Below are 24,135 nucleotides of genomic sequence, written 5' to 3'. Positions count from 1 at the left end.
GATCTACTTAAAATTTTACATATACTCATATTATAAATAAAAACTTTTTAAAAAGTAGGCAATCCCCTAATATGTTAAAGAGTCTTTAATTTTCAGAATCAAATATTCAATATCATGCTGGAGGCATTTTCCTTAAAAGCAGAAACTATGAAAAGTTTATTGTCATTTCTGCTTATTATCATATGGAAGAATCATTAACAACACATGAAAAAGAAATGACAAACATTAAAAGGGAACATTTGAATATATTAGTGGATAGCACTACTTGTAGATAATACATTTGTAAGTAACATTATGCCATGTTTATTAGTAACAACAGATGAGAAAATGTAATTAATATGAGATCAGATTTATGTAAACTACAAAAGGAGAAATGATCAGAAAAATAAGGACACAAAAAAAATTGAAGGCCATACATTGTCAGTTTAACTAAATATCTTAAAAATAATGATGACAATTCAAGTCATTTTATATGTTAATTTTTTATTAAATAGCAATAAAATACTTTTTATAACTCAATAAAATTATTCAATGATATATTTGAAAAATAATGTATAAAATATGAAAAAATACTGAAAAGTGTTTTTCAGTACTTTTAGGTAAGATTAATCCAACTAAACACTAGCATATGTTATACAGTAATAATAAATAGAAAATACAATAATGTTGAGAAAGCAAACTCAAAGCATAGATCAATGGAAAAATTGAGAAATGGACATAAATGATTTAGTATTTTTAAAAAGAGTGAAAAATCATTATATTATGCTTTTGTGTAGCATTAGATGAATTAAATAACATATGCACATATAGCTTTGCAATACAAATTTCCAGACCATAGGTTGTTTCATACTTAGTATTAAAAGGCTTAAATAATAAGTCAATAAGATAGTTTAAGAAGAGACAATACAGATGTTTCAATGTCATTCTTTTCATTTGACAACTTGTTACTCTTTTCATTTGTCATATAAGCAAAGATTTCTCATAACTAAAAATGAATTTAATTTAGTACATTGTAGATTACCTAAAATATTACATTCTAAAACGACTTTACAGGGTATAAATGGACAATATCTTATAGTTATCTAAATTAGTTTAAATAATCTCCAATAATAACATGCTGAAATACATTTCTGAATGTTGGTATCTTTTTAATGTGCTTTTTTCCATCTTTCAGTAAAATTTGCAATTCTCCTTTTTCAAAATAAGCTATCCATAGTTGGAGTCACCAAAGAGTTCTGGACTTTTTTCTGGTTTTTCATCAACAGTTGTACCTAAGTTTTTTGTTAAAAGGGAGTATTTGAAATGAAGCAAATATTCAATGTTTTTAAACAGAAATTATTTCAGAAAGTTTCTAGAATATTTAACATTGAAAAAAAAACCTGAAACCTGACACCGTATACCACAATATACAAGCAATAGTAGTATATCATTTTATACTGATTATCAGAAATAAAAATATGTGATAAAAGTCAATTCTGGCAAGCAAGGCCACGGGAAAACAGGCATGCTTATTCATTGCTTTTCACAGTATGAATTCCTAGCAACATTTGAGAGGGCAGTTTGGCAAAATATAGCCAGCACCATAACTTATTCACTAGAACTTATTCAGAGCAATTTTAAAAGAGCTGAAAACTTTGAATAACCTAAATGTACAACAGGAAAGGTGTAAACAAACCATGGAACTCTAAGTTGTTATATTATTGCATAGTATTTAGAATAATCAATATGAGAAGGAAATAGAGATAGGAAATTGTATAAAATAATACGATAGAGAAGAAAGAGAATTTAAATTTCTTTTAAAATTATATGTTATGAGTCTATTTGGATCAAGAGAATAAACAGTCATTAAGCTATCTTTAAGAGTTACAGCTAAGTGCTGGCATTGTGGTCATAATTTTATATACAACATGTTACTAATAAAATTTTTTTCAATAAAAGAAATTTGAAGATGCTAAACTTGCTGCTGCCATCTCTGAAGTGGTTTCCCAAACCCCAGCTTCAACGACCCATGCTGGAGCCCCACCCCATGATACTTCGGTAAGCAGCACATCTTATTTGGGAGATAAATGTTTTTGCGCAGCCACAACTAGAAAGAAAATAGGACACCTGTTTAAAGTAAATGAAAATAGGCAGAATTATTAGGAAGATCAGGCACCTTCTATTTCAGAAGAGCCGAGACTGATGATTTAGGGAGATGGCAGAGATTAACTTTGAAATGATCAAATGAAACAATATATGTGAAAACATTGTACACATAGTCAAGGACCTTAATATTATTGTCGCTTTATAAGAATTGAAAGTGCCATAAAGTGCATTGTGTCTATATTCGAATTATTAGATTTGAAAAGTTCTTTAGCTTTCCTGAGAATTGATTTTCTCCTTTATATTTTTTCTTATACGTTCTATAATTTACTACCCATTATTTAACCTCAAGTTTATTTTATGGGATTGTCGTGTTTGAGCTTTCACAAACATTTTACAAAAATTTTACAAACATGTCATAGCATTGTTTTCTTCCCAGTTCACACCAGTAAAAATTTGTCACTTTCATACTAGCAGTAGGAGAACCTCAGCATCAATATTGTTTTAATTATTGACATGCTGTGAGGCAAGGCTGTGGGACCAAAGCTTTTCCAGACTTCCTTGACTAATCACCTGTGCAATACCAAATTAAACATTACCAAGGAGACCACAGCACATCAAATTATAAAGGGATTGCCCTAAACCAGATCCCCATCTCCTTTGGTTGAGAACAGTGCCTCATTTGCTAGACGGAGATGAAGTAACTTTAGCAAAGTCAGCTATGCTTCCATTCCTTTTGATGTAGCATCAAAGCATATTTAGTGCTGTGGTCTGAGATTCTGATGGATTTTCATCCTGTTGCATCAGCTTCAGGATCATCTGAAAATATCCAGAGGCACAAATGACAAAGCCCAGACCTGGCCCTGGGCAGCTCTACCATTAGCAGCTATAATCCTGGATTATAATAAAGCACTTAAAACCAGTAAAATGCCCCGTGTGTGTGTATGTGCGTGTGCGCATGCATGTGTGTGTGTAAACACACCCACAATGAAGAAAGTCCCCATGCAACAGAAAGGAAGAATCATTAATAGCCTAGGCTGCCGTTTACACTTCAGTTCTTTTTTTCTTTTCTTTTCTTTTTTTTTTTTTATTATACTTTAGGTTTTAGGGTACATGCGCACAATGTGCAGGTTTGTTACATATGTATCCATGTGCCACGTTGGTGTGCTGCACCCATTAACTCGTCATTTAGCATTAGGTATATCTCCTAATGCTGTCCCTCCTGCCTCCCCCTACCCCACAACAGTCCCTGGAGTGTGATGTTCCCCTTCCTGTGTCCATGAGTTCTCATTGTTCAATTCCCACCTATGAGTGAGAACATGCGGTGTTTGGTTTTTTGTCCTTGTGATAGTTTACTGAGAATGATGTTTTCCAGTTTCATCCATGTCCCTACAAAGGACACGGACTCATCATTTTTTATGGCTGCATAGTATTCCATGGTGTATATGTGCCACATTTTCTTAATCCAGTCTATCGTTGTTGGACATTTCGGTTGGTTCCAAGTCTTTGCTATTGTGAATAGTGCCGCAACAAACATACGTGTGCATGTGTCTTTATAGCAGCATGATTTATAGTCCTTTGGGTATATACCCAGTAATGGGATGGCTGGGTCAAATGGTATTTCTAGTTCTAGATCCCTGAGGAATCGCCACACTGACTTCCACAATGGTTGAACTAGTTTACAGTCCCACCAACAGTGTAAAAGTGTTCCTATTTCACCACATCCTCTCCAGCACCTGTTGTTTCCTGACTTTTTAATAATGGCCATTCTAACTGGTGTGAGATGGTATCTCACTGTGGTTTTGATTTGCATTTCTCTGATGGCCAGTGATGATGAGCATTTTTTCATGTGTTTTTTGGCTGCATAGATGTCTTCTTTTGAGAAGTGTCTGTTCATGTCCTTCGCCCACTTTTTGATGGGGTTGTTTGTTTTTTTCTTGTAAATTTGTTTGAGTTCATTGTAGATTCTGGATATTAGCCCTTTGTCAGATGAGTAGGTTGCAAAAATTTTCTCCCATTCTGTAGGTTGCCTGTTCACTCTGATGGTAGTTTCTTTTGCTGTGCAGAAGCTCTTTAGTTTAATTAGATCCCATTTGTCAATTTTGGCTTTTGTTGCCATTGCTTTTGGTGTTTTAGACATGAAGTCCTTGCCCACGCATATGTCCTGAATGGTGTTGCCTAGGTTTTCTTGTAGGATTTTAATGGTTTTAGGTCTAACATTTAAGTCTTTAATCCATCTTGAATTAATTTTTGTATAAGGTGTAAGGAAGGGATCCAGTTTCAGCTTTCTACATATGGCTAGCCAGTTTTCCCAGCACCATTTATTAAATAGGGAATCCTTTCCCCATTTCTTGTTTTTGTCAGGTTTGTCAAAGATCAGATAGTTGTAGATATGTGGCATCATTTCTGAGGGCTCTGTTCTGTTCCATTGATCTATGTCTCTGTTGTGGTACCAGTACCATGCTGTTTTGGTTACTGTAGCCTTGTAGTATAGTTCAAAGTCAGGTAGCGTGATGCCTCCAGCTTTGTTCTTTTGGCTTAGGATTGACTTGGCAATGTGAGCTCTTTTTTGGTTCCATATGAACTTTAAAGTAGTTTTTTCCAATTCTGTGAAGAAAGTCATTGGTAGCTTGATGGGGATGGCATTGAATCTATAAATTACCTTGGGCAGTATGGCCATTTTCACGATATTGATTCTTACACTTCAGTTCTTAATATTCGGGCCAGAGATTCTGCCCTGATGAAGGCTATCAGTAAACATTTGCAATCAAAAACTTTTTTGTCTTTAAGAAGTAGGTTTTACAATGACACTTCTCTGATCACATTTCCCATCAGAGTCTTGTTTTTAGTTAACATTTTATTTGAAGATGTCACTAAAACAAGGTATAAAGCTTTATTTAGATAAAAATATTGGGAAATCAAAGAGTCAAATAAGCCATGATAATTCACGGGAGCTTTCTTTGCTGAGATTATTAGATTGTTACTAACAGTGTTACATACACTGAAAGCATCTGAAGACATGCTTTCAAAGATCTGTGTAATAAATTCACTCCAACAGGAAAACTGCTTCAAAGAAAATAGAAGATCATGGATGTGACTAAGCATGACAGGGAAAAGCTTTATCAGTCCCAAGACCTGGGTTCTATTCACTTTTTAACAATTTGTTTTCAAGCAACTGACTTAGCTTCCCTGAGCTTTTTACCTCCAGAAAGAAAGCCTGCTTAGTTCACTGAGAACCATTGTGGGCATCAAATAAAACTGGACTGCGTATGTGAAAACATTTTGAAAATCAACTGGAAAGTTCTATACAGTATTGGACAGAGTTCAGCATGGTGTCTTATACAATGTAGATATTAAACACATTTTAATTGAATTCATTTAGAGGTGGAATTTTGAATGCAATGTGTTGAAAAATATGGATTTTGCTATAATAATACTAATAATAATTTATCATTTGTTGGGTCCTAACATACAACTAGTATTGTTTTAAATGCTTTTTCAATCATTTACTTTTCTCAGCAATTTAGGAGTATAGGTACTACTATTCACATTTCACGGCCAAGGAAACTGAAGCTGAAAGGGGTTAAATAAGCTGCCTGAATCATACAGTAAATAAATGTTAGAGGAAATAAGCTGTCTTAGTTACAGTGATATTGTTGTTCCATAATTTTTTTCCTCTAGAATACCAGCTCCCATTTTTGCAATTTCACTTCCATGAGCTTCCTGAAGATGAAAAGAGAGGTTTCCTCACCAGTTCAGGAATTCTCTGAAGTCTTTCAGGCCACTCATCACCAGTGTGGCAGACAAGCCCCTTTCACTCTCCTGACCCCAGACTGTCTCTGGGGTTTTGTGCTCTAGGAAGTATTAGGATGGCAGTGCCGAGCTCCATGGCATCCCACAAACTACGGGTCATGCTGCACTTTATGAAATGCACCTCTCAAGATCTTAGAGTCTTAGAGAGGACCCACAGAACCAAAGAAATACTCACCCTCTATAGTTGCAGAATCCTGCTTCCTAACCATCTGACAACATTAGTGGATGTTTGTTTTCATATCCAGTTTTCTAATGGTGTTTAATTTCTAAATGAAAGGCACACATGATTGGTTCATTTGCTTTTGGACCCTTTATGTGACCTCCAGGTCACCCACTGGATGTGGCTCCTGAGGTTGCCACTAAGACCTCCTTAACCTGGTGGGATCTTCACCAAGAGATAGGCAGGGTTGGGTGGAAGGCACTGGCCCTCCAACCTCAGTAGGGTGACAGATGCTGCCGCTCTTCTCCTGATCTTCCATTCCTGGCCTTCTCTTCTCTGAGCCTGTCTACTCCCCTGCCCCAGCCCCAGATGTCTTTTTCTTCCAAGGAAACAGGTTCCCTCCTGAAAAGATGGAGTTCCTGGGCTAATTTGCCTCTGATACAGTTTGGCTAACAAGTGACTAATTCAGCATTATTTACTTTTTAGCAGAGTGACAAAGATCTCGATGATGCCTTGGATAAACTCTCTGATAGTCTAGGACAAAGGCAGCCTGACCCAGATGAGAACAAACCGATGGAGGATAAAGTAAAGGTAAAAAAAAAAAAAAAATCACTAATAAGTGAAATTTTAATCCTTGGGTCTTGACTCTGTCATTGTCATAGGAATATTGATGTGAACTTAACCTATATTTTAAACATGAAATTATAATGAAATAGAAAAATCAATCTGTACTCCACTGGAGGGGAGGGTCACTGAATCTGTGACAAAGACACCAGCGGAGCCTCCCTGAGGGGATTCTGGGAGGCAGGTGTGGTGTATGCATGGCTTCCTCCCATGGAACATAAGCAGTCAGCACATCCATTCAAATTAGCTGTTGTCCTTCGGGGTTGCTTATAAATAGGCAAAGCTGTAAATATGACCTCTCTAAATGGCAAGGTACAGTGGCTGGATTTTTTATTAGAAAAGTGAAACCATACAGAAAAAAAGAAAAAAGATATTTTATACCTTGGGGTTCTAATCTCCTAACATGGTTTCTGAGGATAATTATTTAATCATTTATTTCCATTTAAAATATAGCTAGAAAATTCACAGATATGAATTGACATACACAAGCATACGGGATTATATATTTTAGCCAACTAGCAGTCTGTTGAAGTCATCTGTGTTGTTCTGTTGCTTAAAAAATAAAAACAGACCATATGTTTTGCCTCATAAAAGTACAACAAATGCTGAATGCTGCATTTGACAATGTATTTTCTAAGTGAAAAAGGAAATGAATATTAATTCTATCTGCTCACTGTTTATATAGGAAAAAGCTAAAGCTGAACATAGAGACAAGCTTGGAGAAAGAGATGACACTATCCCACCTGAATACAGACATCTCCTGGATGATAATGGACAGGTAAACTGAGGCAAATTGCTAGATCGGATTTATGCTACAAAGATCTTTAAATTCAAACCTCCCATGAAATAAATAGTAGCTATACTCTTTTACAACAGCATAAAAACGTATCATGACTGACTGCTTCTGTCACCAAAGCCGACCAGCAGGTAAATATTTATTTGAGCCAATATTGTATATGCATATGCTAGGCTCTGTGGTATAAACAGGGTTGAATACTGTTCAACTGAATACTCACTGATGCTTAAGAGTGATCCAAGAAATGTGATTCTCTCTTTCAAAAAAAAAGGCTATAAAAATGACTAAGGTGATAGGATTTCAAAGGAAGAAATCTCTTTTTAAGGGAAGCAGAAAAGGAGCTGGTGTTGGGATAATTAATAGGACAAATTAGTAAGGCAGCACCAAGACCTGGGGTCCCCCATCTTCTCCTACATCCCCATCAGCACTATTGCAAGTGAAGACAGGCAAAGCAATATTCCCAATCACAAATCCTGTTTCTCTGCCAAAAAGTCCCTGGCCTTTTGTCTCCCACATGATAGAGGCCGGTCTTTTGTAGGTCAACCAGGCCTGTCCCCCACCTCTTTACTATTTGGTTTCTAACTTTTGAGTCAATTAGATGATAAATAACCTTTTCCATGCCTGTTCATCAAATAAGAAACAAGGAAGACCAAATTACACCCTTCTCTTTCAGTACTGATTCATTTTGGTGAGTAAGATGATTCCTGGTTTAAATAGCACTGTCAGCTTCAGGGTCTCCTATTACAGGAACCAATTCTCCTTGCTTGCATTCAGTATTCCTCAAGATAGCAATTCCACATCCTGCTAGAGCCCGTCCCACTTTGATAGTACCAACTCACCCTGCTTGCGTTCTTTGGGAAATTTATTATTTAAGGCCCTTGCCTTTGAAGCTGGGAAAAATCCCTTACAACTTTCTAAGTGTAATAAGCTATAGTAAATAAGATGTAAAAACACAAGTAACTTTTTATAACACTGTAAGTAGAATTATAAGTGATAATACATGATGGCAGAAGGTTCACAAATAGTGTTTCTTTCACTTCCAGGACCAGACTCTTTCATATGTTTTCCCCAAGTCTACAGATTATAAAGAATAGTAATTAAGCAAAGCTGGCAAAGAAATAGTGGGGACCCTGGTTTATTAATTATTGCAAGTCTACACTCCATTTTATCCAAGTCAAGTCATTGGATAATAGATTTTCTACTGCCTAAACCTAAGTAAACCTTTACAAATATCTATGCTTAACCAATAGTCTGCCTTCTTTTTAAGGACAAACCAGTGAAGCCACCTACAAAGAAATCAGAGGAATCAAAGGTAAAGACCATAGGAACATATTTCCATTAAATTTTGTTTTATTCTAGCCATAGGGTTATTTGGCATTTTAGAAAACTAAAACATATTGAATGCCTACTCTGTGCCTGGTACTTTGTCAAAGCATGCATATAAATGTGTGTGACTATTGTTTACCTCTCATTTAGTCTTCACAAAAGCCCTTTCGGATAGAAAACTGAGGCTCAGAGAATGCTAAGCAACGTGTATTAAAGAGTAGAGGGGAAAAAAGTCATCAAGATTTTCTTGTTTTTCTATCTCCTTTACATTAGTATTAGTAAAGAATGTCAGTAAGTTTTTTTCTTATAGAAACATCTTTTATTTGTAAGTGATGTGGAAAAATACCCCATATTGCATTTTGCCGTCTGCTTCTTCACTGATGGTTATTTCTACTCATATCTCAGAAACCTGCGGATGACCAAGACCCCATTGATGCTCTCTCAGGAGATCTGGACAGCTGTCCCTCCACTACAGAAACCTCACAGAACACAGCAAAGGTACCGTGCTTTTTCACGTAGACTTTCTTTGAAATGTGTGTGTGTTTATGTTCACATACATATAAGTTTTATTTATTGATTGATCCATCTATCTGTCTTGTAACAGGGACTTACTCTGTAGCCCAGGCTGGAGTGCAGTGGTGTGATCTCAGCTCACTACAATCTCTGCTTCCTGGGCTCAAGCAGTCCTCCTACCTTAGCTTCTTGAGTAGCTGGGACTATAGGCGTGCACCAACACACCCAGCTAATTTTTGTATTTTTTTGTAGAGATGGTGTTTCACCATGTTGCCAGGCTGGTCTCGAGCTCTTGGGCTCAAGTGATCTGCCAACCATTGCCTCCCAAAGTGCTGGGATTACAGGCTTGAGCCACTGTGCCTGGCCCTTATAATTTTTAAACTGTAGAATGAATCAAACGATGATATAAAGAACCTGAAAATGAAGAAAAGAAAAGATACCTATAATTCCACTGCCCCCAAAACAGTATTATTTTGTGGATTTCCTTTTTTTTTCTATATGTATGTTTTACATAATTATACTTATAGTCCACTTAGAAAACACTGCTTAACGTTATTTCTTAACTGCTACTTTGTAATTTCCATAGCCACCATTTTTTATCTCCACACTATGTGGTTGTGCCACAATAATGCTATGTCTGTGTTCATTTAAAGTGAGAGCAGGCCCTAACTACAGCAGGCACTCTCATGCTCATTTGCTCTCTGGAGCTTCCTCCCCTTTTCTGTCTGCTTAGCCCAGCTGGTCGACTCTTCATTCCTCAGGGCACAGCTCAAGCATCAGCTCCTTAGGGAAGACTTTCTTGTCTTACTTCTTCTCCCTTCCCAGGCCAAAGTTAGAGGCCTCTCTTCCATGCCCTCCTTGCTCTCTATTACCTGTCTGTGCTTGTGTATCACACCACTGAGCTATGCACTTTATACAGTAGTGATGTGTCTTTTACCTCTGTGCTCTTCATTAGCAAAATGCCTGGTACTTAGCAGGTGCTCAAAACGTGATTAAAAGTGACTGAGAAACGACTGTGTAATTCAACAAGTGTGAGGCATTTTCCCTCAAGCTACACCCTCTTGTAAATCAAATAGAAGGAAAAGTGAAATGAGTACCTCCTTGTTATTTTCAGAATTAATTCTGCAGATCTCAGTTTGTGATTGTTTTGGCTGTTGTAAGGCACTGCTCTCGATCACTGAATTGTCAGTCCTTCCATGTTGGGTAGTTTAATTTCTAGACCACTTCACCATCCTATCTATCACCCCGGTGACTCATAAGTCATGCCTTTTTTGGTGAATGGACTTTATTTTTGTATGTAACCTGCTCCAGCTTTCCTTGGTTGTTTCCATTGTTCATCTCTCCTCCATAACACTGAAAACAGGGTTTTGTTTTTGCTCTTCTGGCACACAAAAGCCAGTCCTGATGGAGACAAGCTCTATTTTGTTTTTAAAATACATTTTATTGTGTATATTTGAGGTTTACAACGTGGTAGTTTGGGACGCATAGAAATAATAAAATGGTTACTGTAGGGAAGCAGATTTACATATCTATCATTCTAACACAATTACTTTTTTGTGACAAAAGCAGCTAAAATCTACTTATTTAATAAAATCCCTAATACAATTTTATTAATTAACCTTAGTCCTCATGTTATATATTAACTCTCTACACTTGTTCATTCTGCATATCTGCTATTTTGTATCCTTTGACGTATCTCTCTGTTTCCTCCTCCTGTTCCCTACCATGGTCGCCATGTTTTATTCTCTGTGTTTTTGAGCTTTTTCTTTTATATATATTCTACATATAAGCAAAATCACTTTTCCTTCTGTGTCTGGCTTATATCATCTAGTATAAGGTCTTCCAGGTCCATCCATGTTGTGGCAGATAGTAGGATATCATTTTTTAAGGCTGAATAATATTCCATTATGTATATATACATGACATTTTCTTTATCCATTCATCAACAACTAGGTTGTTCCATATCTTGGCTATTGTGAGTAATGCTGCAGTGAATATGGGAGTGCAGATATCTTTATAAGGTGATAATTTCATCTCCTTTGGATATATACCCAGAAGAGGGATTGCTGGGTCATATAGTAGTTCTACTTTTAATTTCTTTAGGAACCTCCATACTGTTTTCCATCATAGCCCGTACCAATCTACATCCCCACCGACAGTGTGCTAGGGTTCTTTTCTCCACACCCTTGCCAACATTTATCATCTCATTGACAAGCTGTGTTTTGATTAGCAAAATAAGGTCTGGGTGAGTCGTGCACCACGGGAATTGGCAGAGCATCAGTGTGACCCACATTTCCCTCATTTCTATCCTTTTTTTCTCCTGCTTTAAACAATTCTCTGACACTCACCATTGTTCACAAAATCATGAAAAAACACCCAAAGTCTTCCATTATTTAATTAAATTGGAGATCTCAGAATAGTCTGGATTAATTTAACTGCAGCCTAGTTAATTGCTAGATGGATTGGAGATAGCCATAGCCTCATTACATTTCCTTTGCTTTAGGATAAGCACAAGAAGACTGTGTCCAGCTCCAAAGCACCTAAGAATGGAGGTAAAGCAAAGGATTCAGCAAAGGTAAATGGAGCAGTAAATACACTACAAATTAGTTTAGCAATTACACAGAGTGGGGTTTATCACTTCAGTCATTTAGTTTCTTACTGGAATCTATTTAAAATAAAAGATTTATTAAAGTACTATCTATCCCATAGTATGGCTTGGTAAAGTAAATTGAATTTGTTTAGATACATATATTTTTAAGTAACTGGTGCTTTAAAATCCTAAATGAATGTTCTTGACACAACTCAATTTGCCTGTGTTTTGCCTGTGTTTCTTGCCCTAATTAAAATACCACCATAGTATGTGGTTTATATAGATTTTAGAACATGGAAGTTGGAAACTTCCTATTATTAAAACTAGTCAAGCTGTGATCAGAAATGAAAATTGGATTAGACAACTTCTAGGTCCCTTCCAATTCCAAGAACATATTTTTTAAATGATTATTACTATGATCCCCTGGCTATAAGGAGGAGTTAAAGGTGTAGCTTTAAAGACAATAGTCCAGTTACACCAAAGCTTTTAAAAAAATATATTAAAATCTTCCTGTAGTAGATTCCCTTAAGGGATATAGGAAACAGCACTGATAATTGACAGTTATGCCATTATATCTCAGATTAAATACTTATTTGCCTATTATTTAATTTCAGCTATACGAAGTACTTAATCAGCCCTTTAACAAATAATAGAAAGCATAATAACCCTATATGAGTGGATTTGCTGGATAGCCATGACCCTATGTGCAGGAAAAAGAAGGATCACCATGGAATGAAACATTGCCATTTAACAACACCTATGCATATTTTATAACCTACCCTGACCTTAAAAAAATAAAGCTGAGAGTGATACATTTAGGATCAGGATCATTTAAGGTTATTTTTAGCTTATAAGCTTGAGGAGGAAGAACTCACAACGTTTTGGCCAGATGAAGAAGAGAAACTGAAAGGACCATCGTATTTTTCCCCACTGACTGCCATCTTTTGTCCCCTAATTATGAGAAGGCCATCTCCTCATACTTAATACAGAAAAGAAAGAGCTCATGGATCGTTTTGCTTTCCCTTTTAGACAACAGAGGAAACTTCCAAGCCAAAAGATGATTAAAGAAATATGAGTTAAAGTATCTGGTAAGTTGGGTGTTTATTTGTAAATGAAGACAACTGTACCTTCTGCCAATTTATGTGTTACAGATGAGAGAAGTGAAGTCCACCTCTTGAGTAATTCATGCTCACTTTACACTATTGGCATGAAATGCATACTGCAAGATCTACAGAGTAATTGGTCATTCTCTGAAAGCACTAAATGGGATGATTGTGCTGTTGAAATGTTTAAAAACCTTAATCTTGTAATTAAAAGCTTTTTAAAATATTAGGCCAGGCACTTAAAAGGACCATCTGAGGCTAGCTGAATCTTTGAAATCCAAATGCACATTACTGCAGGTTATTGTGGCAAAGCAAAATTAGCATGTTACAACTTGGCAAAATGTCCTTAAGATATTGGTATTCACCAAAATACCAATACGTGGTGGGGTGGGGAGAAGTACTCTTTAGAGTCTGGTGGAAATTACAGGGTTTTGGGAACAAGGGCAAAGGAAAAGATTAGCCATTTTTATTTGTCATTATTTTGGAAAGTAAAGTACTGTGTTTGATTCTAATTTATGATTACTGAAGAAATTGGACAGATTGAAGGAATTTCTGAGATCTTCAGAGCTGGGCCCTTATCTTAATCTTCAGAAAGGAGAGGGCTTAATGTAAGCCTTAAAAGCATGCAAGCACTTACTGACCAAAGCCTAAAAGAAATCAAAGTATAGGTTAAATCGGGTTCAGCTCTCTCACCATGGTCCATGTTTATTTCCTAGAAAAAAGGAGCTATATTAGTTAGAACTGCTCTAACATTTTTCCCAAAATTAAAAAAATTCTATTAATCCACTTTCATGTTTACTTATAGGAAATTCCTTCTTGTCTGTTATACAATGCTTTTGCTAAGTGGTATATTTACTATGTCTGTAACAAGAAAATTACATATTAAATGATTCACTGCATTTTTTATTTGAAATTTTTAAGGTATCTGCATGTAAAATCTTCAACTGGTGGATGGTGACTTTTGAAGAACAAAAGGCTTTGGCAACAGAAAACAATTGTTCTGGGTGATTTCTAGAATGGTTTTTGTTGAGTCTTTGAACATCCTAAATATTGGTTTGTTATTCTTTTCCAGAAAGAAAATGAATTTGACTGGTTCACCTGTGTTATTGTACTGAGTATTGATAAACTTTGAATTTTTTTAATTGCCTTCAATTGGGAGAGAAAGAAAGCTTTATATTTGTAAGAAATATATTTGATAAAGTTTCTTAAAGCAACACCAAAAAAAAAAAAGAAAAGCTAAGTGAATTTTTGCACATTCTACACACAGTGCCTGTAAATCTCATTTGTATTTTCAGTTTGCGCTTAATTTTTTTTGTTTGTTAGTGTTTTAGAAAACAATCCTTTAAACATTCTTCAGTGTTCTGATTTCTTATTACTCCCTTTCCTCTTGGGCTTTTGAACTGTATTTGATGTTGCTTTGGGATAATGTTTATAAGTCAAACATAAGATATTGTACATTGGGCACATATCTCCTCTTGGGCTGCTAATAATAAATTAATAACAGGTAACGTGGACAAACCAGGAAGCACCAAACCCCTTTTCAGTTTGAACTCTTCTTTGCCAGGTGTGAGGACTTCTGCATCTTATAGTCAGCACAGAACACACTGAGACTTGAATCAAGTCAGCAACAGAGCAAAATACAGGTTAGATAAGTCCTTGTGTAGCAAATTTCGAGCATAAGAAATAAAGCTAATTCTTAGGGTATTCATCTGACTTGAACTCTGTTGATTTACTGTGTTAGTAAACTGTGCTTTCTATTATCTATACATAAAACCTGAGCAGCAACTGTGTCCTTAGAGCTATTGCCACATTAGTCTTTGCACTGTATAGCATCTGGCTTTATGGAACTTAAGTTTACTAAATACAAAAAGAAACTTCTGCTTTTAAAAAAATTATATATATATATATGAAATTTTACATCTGCATTTCCCCCACAGCAATGTAAGAAGTAGGCTCTGATGTCCTACCACTTTGAATGGTTTTCTAATATCTTTCTGAATGAATAGTTCCTGAACATTGCACTGATATCATCGATTAGAATTTTGATATTTAATTTCATCTTTATTTCCTGGTAGAGAATGCAGGAAAAGATGTCAGGTACATAACATAAAATAGATGGGGAATTTCTTGTTTCCAAAGGGCATGGCCTTCCTTAGCATCAGTTTGAAGCTTTTGTTATGACTTAGCTGACTTGTGGCAGTGGAGCAAGCAAAAACAGTAACACTGCTTATAAATGGCACCACATCTTGTTAACCTCCACCCCAAATACTCTCTGAAAGTCATGCACATACCTATGGGATTTCACACTCCACCAGCTTAAAATGCTATGTCTCTGTCCATCAGAAATAGTCATTATTCTATTTTAAGGCAGCAACAAGAAAAGAAAAAACACTTTTCCTAAGGGATTTCTAACCATGTATCTAATCCTCCCATTTGGGCAGTATAGGTGTTTGCTTTTTTGTTTTCTTTTTTTAAGAAAAACCTTGAAACCTTTGACACTGACTGACAGATGTGTTTGCAAGGATATGGCTGCAGTATTACTAATTTCCATGTGTATCTAGAGGTATTTTTAAATGATATACCAAAATCCAGACGTTTAAAGATGCCTATAAAAGTAAACATTTATTTAAAGTACTCTGAATATGCCTTCTTTTTAAATTAGAAATATCTTCAAGACTTGGGTGTTTGTTAATAACTAATAACTGGAGTAAGCTACAGGATCTAAAGCAGCCCTTTTTACAGTCTAGTTCGGAGAAAATAATTGCAAATATCCACTTAGAGGCAAAGAACAATTTTTATCATCAAAAAGATTTCTGCACATCGTTGTGGCAATATTGTATCTGTTTAGAAAATGGGCTTTTCCAAAAGCAAACAAAGATGATAGGTTCCTCAGGTGACCAAAACTGAAAATCAGTATTTCCATGTTTCATTAATCAAGGCATAAAATACAATTAAAGCAAAATATTTTACATTAACATCTTGGTTGTGTATTTTTTTTAAAGGGAAATAGTTTGGGGTGGAAATTGCCAGTGATTTCTATTTTTATTAAACCATTCACTACAACAAATAAGTATAAAAATTCCAATTCCACTTTTATACCTATTTGTATGGTTTACACTTTTATACCATGGTGAATAGTTTAATAAATGGCAGATTTATGTCCAGAAGTCATTCTATTCTGTCGTGTATTAGAGGAACACATTTTGACATTTTTCATATCAATCATCTTCCCTTACCTTGAAGTTTTTCCCTTATATTCAAAAAGTTCAGTTTGAATTCTTCTTTGCCAGGTGTGAGCATTTCCGCACCTTAGAGTCAGCGCAAAACACCCTGCAACTTGAATCAAGTCAGCAACAGAGCACACTATGGGTTAGATAAGTCCCTGTGTAGCAAGTTTTCAGAATAAGAAATAAAATCTAAGTCTTAGGGTGTTATCTGACTTGAACTCCGTTGGTTTACCATGTTAGTAAACTGTGCTTTCTATTATCTATACATAAAACTGAGAAGCAACTGTGTACTGAAGCAACTGCGAGTGAAGTCTTCACAAAAGACTTCAAAGCCAAAGAATGTCCTATTTGCTAATATGAGCAAATATTTTGTTTCACAGTGTACTATCATTTATTGGTGACTGCGATAATTTACTGTCAGTAAATGCCAATAACTAGTTACAAATTGTAAAGTAGGCCAAATAAGAAGCAGAGAGAGAAAAAAATCACCTCCCTAAGAAAAGGGTTTTCCTACATACATGAATGCACTCTGCTTTTTCAGAAGAGATACTGTATCATCAGTCAGGGAAATAGATGACACTCACTCAGAATTATCTGAGGAGGGTATAAAAAGATTTTTTGCAAAAGTGCGAGCACATTATGTGGAAACCACAAGTCCACCAGGACTAGTAAAAGCCAGGCTCCCACTGAGGCCCCTAATCCTGAAGGGATGAGGAGGGAGCAGTTACCAAAATCCAGAGGTAGAGAAGGCTGTGTGGAAAAGAGGGTCCCCTCTCAGGAGCTAAGACCCTCAGGGGAGGCCAGCATGAGGCATCCCGCAAGGGAATCAGGGGAGAACACCTCCACCTACTACCTCCTCCGACGCCAGCTCCAGCTCTCCGGCTCCCCATTGACCAACATCCAAAGGGCAAGAAAGCTTGATGACTTGGCCTTTACAAGTCAGCCCCTGGGCATGCAGCAAGGAAGAGAGGGGTGGGCAGCGGGTCTGGAGGGGTCAGCAGGGAGAGCTTTAACCCAGCCATCGTCCAGCTTAGTCTCAGATCCAGGTGTTCATTGTTCAGTAGTCGACTGTTGAGAGTCTTTTGAGGAGACTGATGAAACAGTTTATGAATGACAAACATGGGGCACAGGGTTTTGGACACTGGGGGGCTTAAGCATAAACTATAAAAATGAGAAGAATAAGGTACTTTATTCCTCTGTGGCAGGGAACCCAACACTTGGGTTTACGTTGCAGGAGAAACACCTGTGATGAACAAAACACATGGTAGCGACAGCCCATTCATGAAAAACTAACAGCTATTCTTTTCACAGGGATAGTCAAAAAATGAGGGGAAAAAAATATCTTCAGTTGGAGCCAAAACAGCCATCTCTAGTTTGAAAATACACTCAACAAAATGTTGGTGATTAGAGATAACAGGAACCTGACAAGGGAGGAATTTTTACAGAAGTTCAAGCTTTTCACTTTGCAGCCATGCTCTGATTTTATCAAAATTCTTATCCATCCAACGGATGTTTTCTTCAATGGTTTCAATTGTCTGTTGGACACAACGGAGCTGAGAACCATTTTCTTTCAAAGAGCTGAAGAATCCTTTTACCTTGTGAGGAAAAAGTGGGTTTAAAAAAATTTTTTTTTACATTAACCAGATGTAACTTTAGTTGAAACTGAAGCCAAAAGTCCAGCATTTGTCAAAATTCTATATAGAGGGCAGTCCCAGCTGTCTGAATAGGATTATGTACACATAAGCTGTATGAAATGAGCTCATCCCTCATGATGTCAACTTCTGTGGTTTTTGTCTGCAGTTCTTTTGTTTATTCTCAGTTGCCAGACTTTAAAAGACTTCACTGTTTACCATTTTATAATTAAGGTTTAATTTTGTCTATTTAATGTGTTATTCTGTTCTGTACTCACAGATGCAAACTTCGTTTTTTAAAAATATGATATCTAAAAAGCAGAATGTGCAGAGTCTTTTCTTTGCCAAGCAAAACAGTTTCCACCACATAAGTGCCGTCTTTCTCCATGGGCCTGGCCTTGTATGTTATTATAGAAACACTGTGGGGAATGGCATTCTTAGCAAGTTATGGTGGTAAGACCCAAACCTAGGATAAAATTTTTTTTATCCTAATCTGCAATTCATGTATTGTTGTCTCAAGATAAAATCCACATAAAGTTCCCCATGATTTTAAAGAGATAAGAAACTCTTGGCTATCTCCTGAAAAATATGTTTGTTCTTGTTTCGTTTCTGGGTATCTTAACCCCTTGAGCTCACATGACAGATAGGCTGGCTTTGCCACAGGATTGACCATTGTGCGATTCTGTTTCACCTTAAAGGGTTATTACCCTTTTCCCATAAATTTTCACAGCCTTAATCCATCAATTTTTGATTTGGTATTCAGGAAGCGAATGTAGACCAAGATGTATTATTTACTCAGCATAGATTCCAGACAGCCAATTCCTTAGAAATCCATGTCATAATACCATATTATTAGTTTGGAAATAAAGAGGGGAGTAGGAATGGGTTTTAGAAAGATGAGATTTCAATTTTAAATGATGCAGAGTTGTTTTAAAATTATATGTCAATACAGTACAACTTTTCAATGAGCAGAAGGCATGGCCTCCTGCTGTAGCAACCTGGAAAACACTTCTCCACCGTCTATTTTAAGTTGTAGCTCAACCTACTGTTTCATACATGCTCAGAATGCAAGATTAATTCACAGTCAATTAAAAATCACTTGGAGCACTATTCAACAAAGCACATCAATAATTTTACTAATTACTCAAATCATTAATCCTGAAGGAGCTCATCATGATAGCTCCACTAAAAACAGACCTTCTACAACAGCAAAGCCAGCTGTTAACCATTACTCTTACCCTTGTCCTAACCCAAAATCATCTCTTCTGTCTTCACCTGCCTTGGAAATGCAACATCTCAACTGAATATTTGATTCAGACTTGGCTCTTTAAGAACAATTTCTGTGCAATAAGTAGCACAATACAGGGATAGGAAAACAGGTTTATCCTACTAACTTGATTTGAGCAAATGATTTAACTTCTATGGAAGCCAGTCTCCTCATTTGTAAAATGAAGAGCAGTGGTGCAGGATGTAGTTATATAATACAGTTAAAGTGCAAAGCCCCAAACCCAGCATGTATCAGGGACTTAACCTCATCCATTTGTTCACCAATATTTACTCTGATATGTATTCATCCCTCTGCTGTAATTACTGTGCTAGACACTGAGGATGCAGCAGTGAATCAGGCAAGCATCCTCCCCTCATGGAGCTTACAGTCTTTTGGGGTATACAAGTAGTAAATATGATTACTATAAGTAAATGCTATGAAGAAAATATGCCAGGGGTATGCTAGTAACTGAGGAGACGTGGCCTGCATTGAACAGCATGGTTTTGGGGAAGGTGATTTGAGCCGAGACCTCTCAAAGATAAAATGCCCCTTTCTAGTGAAAAGTTGGGGAATGGGCAAGCCAGGCAGAGAGAAGAAAAAGTGCAGAGGCTTAAAGACAGGAGAAACGTGGTAGCCCAGGAGCAGTAGGAGGCTGAGTGGCTGCAGTGTTGTGAGAGAGTAAACCAGGAGAGCCTGTGGGAATTGGCACCAGAGAGGTCCTCAGAAGCCAGGTCTTCAAGGTCGTGGACACATGGGAAGGAGAGATTTGGAATTTACTGCAAGAACAATAGGCAGGGTTTCAAGAAGCCAGGGTCAGTTATGGGCTGACTTGCAGTCTTAAATGTGGAAAATGTTTTGCTATTGGGAAAGTGGCAAGGGGGAGGCCAGCTAGGACACTATTGCAATAGGCAAGGCAAGAGATGAGAAAGGATTGGATGGGGGTAAGAGCAGAGAGAAGTGCACAAGATCCAGTGCATGTGCTGAGGGAGGACCAGCAGGACTTGCGTAGTTAGATGTGTGGGGAAGGAAGGATTCAGGATGACTCCCGTATTTTATATGTCCGTAGTTTGCTCTCCGTTACGATAACATCTCGGGCTCTTTACTTTTCATGCCCTGCTTCAGGGTCTTCGTACCTGATGTTTCCTCTGCTCACAATACTCCTCTAGATGTTGGCGTTTCCTTCAATATCTTCTCAAATGTCTCCTAATCATCCTATAAAACAGCACCAACCCTCTACCCCAATCACTCCCCTTGCCTTATTCATCTTCAGAGCATGTAACTACTTGACATTGGTTGATTTGTCTGTAATTGTCTGATTCCCACAGCAGAAATTTCAGCTCCATGACAGCAAAGGTTTTGTCTGTCCACTGTTATAGCCCCATAACCTAAAACCATGTGTGGCGTATATGTCTTGAATGAATTAATGAGAATACAAGTGAATGAATGAAATGCTTTGTTGCTATGGATCTTGTCTATGGATGACTACCTTTCTGGTCAAGCCTTTGGACAGCTCTTCAGTCATCACACAGAATATCTCTGCTCTAGACCTCACTGGAGTTCAAGCTTGAATTTTTATATGCAAATTAATTTTACAAGCCTGGATGAGGCTACTGAAAACTGGAAAAAAAAGCTACATGACTAACAACCCTTCATTCTTTTTCATTTCCAAAGCTCTCTCCCCATCTCAAGCTAGAAAATAGTGTAACCAGACTACACAATGGAACCACTCCTAAAAAAAAATTAATATTAGCCTCTCAGCTTTTATATAAATGTACCATAGTTTAAGAGCCTTGTAAAATCTGTTCCACGACTTTACTGTAGGAAACCTTATTATAGAAGGGACACCACAGAACTCAATGGCCCACACATCAAAGTCCTCGAGTTTAGGACCGAAGTCTGCTTTTGTAGAAAACGTGTATGCTTCATGTTCCCTTTTACCAGACAATGAGAATAACTCATACTGATTCCTCATTTTTCCTTGACTTCTAGGAATGCCTGTGATAAATTCAGGGGACAATTGCGAGAATTATCCTCAGCCATAAGTCCCTCACATGGTTATCACCTATCCATTATGTATCTTTTTGTCCTTCATTTTAACATTTCTTTTATATATGGATCTTAAAGCTGCCTAAAATTCTTTCTGAAGATAGATGGTTATATAATAAGTGACAGGGAACCATGAACTTGGATGATTTATAAAGAACCTAGATTCCAGACCTGCCTCTTTAGCAATACCTGGGTGACCACTTCAGTTACTTATACCTCAATGCCCACTTTTATTTTTTTATTTTTAAAAAAAATTTTTTTTATTATTATACTTCAGGTTTTAGGGTACATATGCACAATGTGCAGGTTTGTTACATATGTATCCATGTGCCATGTTGGTTTGCTGCACCCATTAACTCGTCATTTAGCATTAGGTATATCTCCTAATGCTGTCCCTCCCCGCTCCCCCACCCCACAACAGTCCCCGGAGTGTGATGTTCCCCTTCCTGTGTCCATGAGTTCTCATCGTTCAATTCCCACCTATGAGTGAGAACATGTGGTGTTTGGTTTTTTGTCCTTGTGATAGTTTACTGAGAATGATGTTTTCCAGTTTCATCCATGTCCCTACAAAGGACATGAACGCATCATTTTTTATGGCTGCATAGTATTCCATGGTGTATATGTGCCACATTTTCTTAATCCAGTCTATCGTTGTTGGATATTTGGGTTGGTTCCAACTCTTTGCTATTGTGAATAGTGCCGCAATAAACATACGTGTGCATGTGTCTTTATAGCAGAATGATTTATAGTCCTTTGGACTACTTTAAAGTTCATATGGAACCAAAAAAGAGCCCGCATCACCAAGTCAATCCTAAGCCAAAAGAACAAAGCTGGAGGCATCACACTACCTGACTTCAAACTATACTACAAGGCTACAGTAACCAAAACAGCATGGTACTGGTACCACAACAGAGACATAGATCAATGGAACAGAACAGAGCCCTCAGAAATGACGCCGCATAGCTACAACTATCTGATCTTTGACAAACCTGACAAAAACAAGCAATGGGGAAAGGATTCCCTATTTAATAAATGGTGCTGGGAAAACTGGCTAGCCATAGGTAGAAAGCTGAAACTGGATCCCTTCCTTACACCTTATACAAAAATTAATTCAAGATGGATTAAAGACTTAAATGTTAGACCTAAAACCATTAAAATGCTACAAGAAAACCTAGGCAATACCATTCAGGACATAGGCGTGGGCAAGGACTTCATGTCTAAAACACCAAAAGCAATGGAAACAAAAGCCAAAATTGACAAATGGGATCTCATTAAACTAAAGAGCTTCTGCACAGCAAAAGAAACTACCATCAGAGTGAACAGGCAACCTACAGAATGGGAGAAAATTTTTGCAACCTACTCATCTGACAAAGGGCTAATATCCAGAATCTACAATGAACTCAAACAAATTTACAAGAAAAAAACAAACAACCCCATCAAAAAGTGGGCAAAGGTCAATGCCCACTTTTAACATCCTTAAACTTGGATGAATTATCTCAAGTAATTTTTCTTCAAGTCCTAAGGTTTTTAATGGCAGAGCTAAGACCTCTTAATGTGTCTGAGGCACAGCTTTCACTAGTTTAATTGCAACTGATTTATGCTGCTGTCAACACCATAGCATCCAAAAATAACTTCTGAATGACAAAATCCGTTTCTAACTCACTGCACCTTCAAAATATTTTGTCTACCCCATATTAATTAGCTAATTTTCATTTATGTTTATATATATATATATATATATATATTTTTTTTTTTTTTTTTTTACCTCTTCAAGCCGTGTTCTTGTGGAGAATTGATTTGTTGTACCCATTACCATGTGGGCTATGGAAGATGAGCCAAGTTCAAACCTAGAGGGGAAATATTCAAAAATGGGTTGTGAAATACTTATTCATTTGACATATATTTTAAGGGCCTCCTATATATAATAGCTTTCAGCTAAAAACTGATCGGTGTGAAAAATATAAAATATGATGTCTATCCAGTGGGTTAAGATCTAGCTGTAAAGAATAATACACACCAACAGCTTAATAAAAGGTTAAGTATCCAACAGAAAATGACAGAGGCAGGAAATGCTATAAGAGTTAGACAAACACAGATGCAAACAAGCAAACATGCTTATGGAAGGCCTGGGCTGAACTGTAAGGAGGAAGGCTTCAGATAAGTCCATGGGCTCAGGAAGGGGTTATGCCAGATGGAATGGAAAACATCCCTGTCCAGATTGACTAGTTAGCACTGAAGTCCAGTTTTATGTTTTCTACAAATATTTTAAGTACTTCTACTGCCTATCTTCAATCAAAAAGTACCTTTAGACTATTACTGTTCTTTTACAAACAACAAGGCTAAAACACAGTAAAGTTATGAACTTATCCAGTCACAGCACAATTTTTGGCACCACTTACTTTTGTACAAGTTTGTTCCAGTTTTTCCTCAGAAATTGCCAGGCCAATGGGTATCCTACTGGGTTCCTGCCAATGAGTATAAGAATTTCTGGAAACTCCTGAGTTTTTATTTTATCTCCCTTAAAGCTTTCATCTAGTAGCCTAGAAGGATTAAGAAAAGAAATGTTAGCAATGACTAGGTGATGAAACAGTTATGAATCACTGCAATAAAATTACTTGTAAAAGAAAAAAAAGTCTGCCAATAACAAAGGTTAAAAAGATAAATGGGTAACCAGAATCCTGATAAACCCACCATAGCTACATAATAAAAACTAACATTTATATAGTGTTCATAACACTCATTCTCATATACCCTCATTTGCTCAAAAGAATAGTTAAGGAAGAGTAGCTCTAGTAAATATTTTTAATATGTTGTCATTTTAAAGATGCACAAATGTATACACCTTTAAATATTTTTCCTAAGACCTGGTTCTCCCTAATTATTTGCCTTTCTACTTAGAGGTGTGCCGACTTTCAGTACGTTCCCAGCAGGATAGACAATTCCTGGCCAAGAAAACA

General features: G+C 36.8%; 2 protein-coding genes across 33 annotated transcripts in view; one reads left to right on the top strand and one right to left on the bottom strand.

Annotated features, from left to right (window-relative positions):
* The window catches only part of CAST (calpastatin), an 800,936-nt gene extending 786,818 nt beyond the window's left edge, over window positions 1-14,118 (top strand). For 21 of the 26 annotated variants that reach the window (XM_058440706.1, XM_058440705.1, XM_032156783.2 and 18 more), the window contains 8 exons: window positions 1,939-2,037; window positions 6,542-6,646; window positions 7,365-7,457; window positions 8,743-8,787; window positions 9,207-9,299; window positions 11,818-11,889; window positions 12,934-12,992; window positions 13,929-14,118. In XM_058440706.1, the coding sequence (XP_058296689.1) occupies window positions 1,939-2,037; window positions 6,542-6,646; window positions 7,365-7,457; window positions 8,743-8,787; window positions 9,207-9,299; window positions 11,818-11,889; window positions 12,934-12,969 (543 nt within the window). In that variant the 3' untranslated portion in view covers window positions 12,970-12,992; window positions 13,929-14,118. Of the gene's footprint in view, window positions 1-1,938; window positions 2,038-6,541; window positions 6,647-7,364; window positions 7,458-7,555; window positions 7,608-8,742; window positions 8,788-9,206; window positions 9,300-11,817; window positions 11,890-12,933; window positions 12,993-13,928 lie in introns of those variants that run through there. The other 5 variants (XM_058440690.1, XM_058440695.1, XM_058440702.1 and 2 more) reach the window with 2 other exon arrangements.
* Window positions 14,119-14,810: 692 nt separating this feature from the next.
* ERAP1 (endoplasmic reticulum aminopeptidase 1) overlaps window positions 14,811-24,135 on the bottom strand; it is a 34,966-nt gene continuing 25,641 nt past the window's right edge. For all 7 annotated transcript variants that reach the window (XM_032156771.2, XM_058440687.1, XM_058440685.1 and 4 more), the window contains 3 exons: window positions 23,578-23,718; window positions 22,944-23,025; window positions 14,811-17,829 (listed from right to left, as the gene is read on the bottom strand). In XM_032156771.2, the coding sequence (XP_032012662.1) occupies window positions 17,674-17,829; window positions 22,944-23,025; window positions 23,578-23,718 (379 nt within the window). In that variant the 3' untranslated portion in view covers window positions 14,811-17,673. The remainder of the gene's footprint in view (window positions 17,830-22,943; window positions 23,026-23,577; window positions 23,719-24,135) is intronic.

This window comes from Hylobates moloch, unplaced genomic scaffold (assembly GCF_009828535.3).
Source record: "Hylobates moloch isolate HMO894 unplaced genomic scaffold, HMol_V3 SCAFFOLD_6, whole genome shotgun sequence".
Taxonomy (NCBI): domain Eukaryota; kingdom Metazoa; phylum Chordata; class Mammalia; order Primates; family Hylobatidae; genus Hylobates; species Hylobates moloch.
This window is presented reverse-complemented; position numbering and strand designations above follow the sequence as displayed.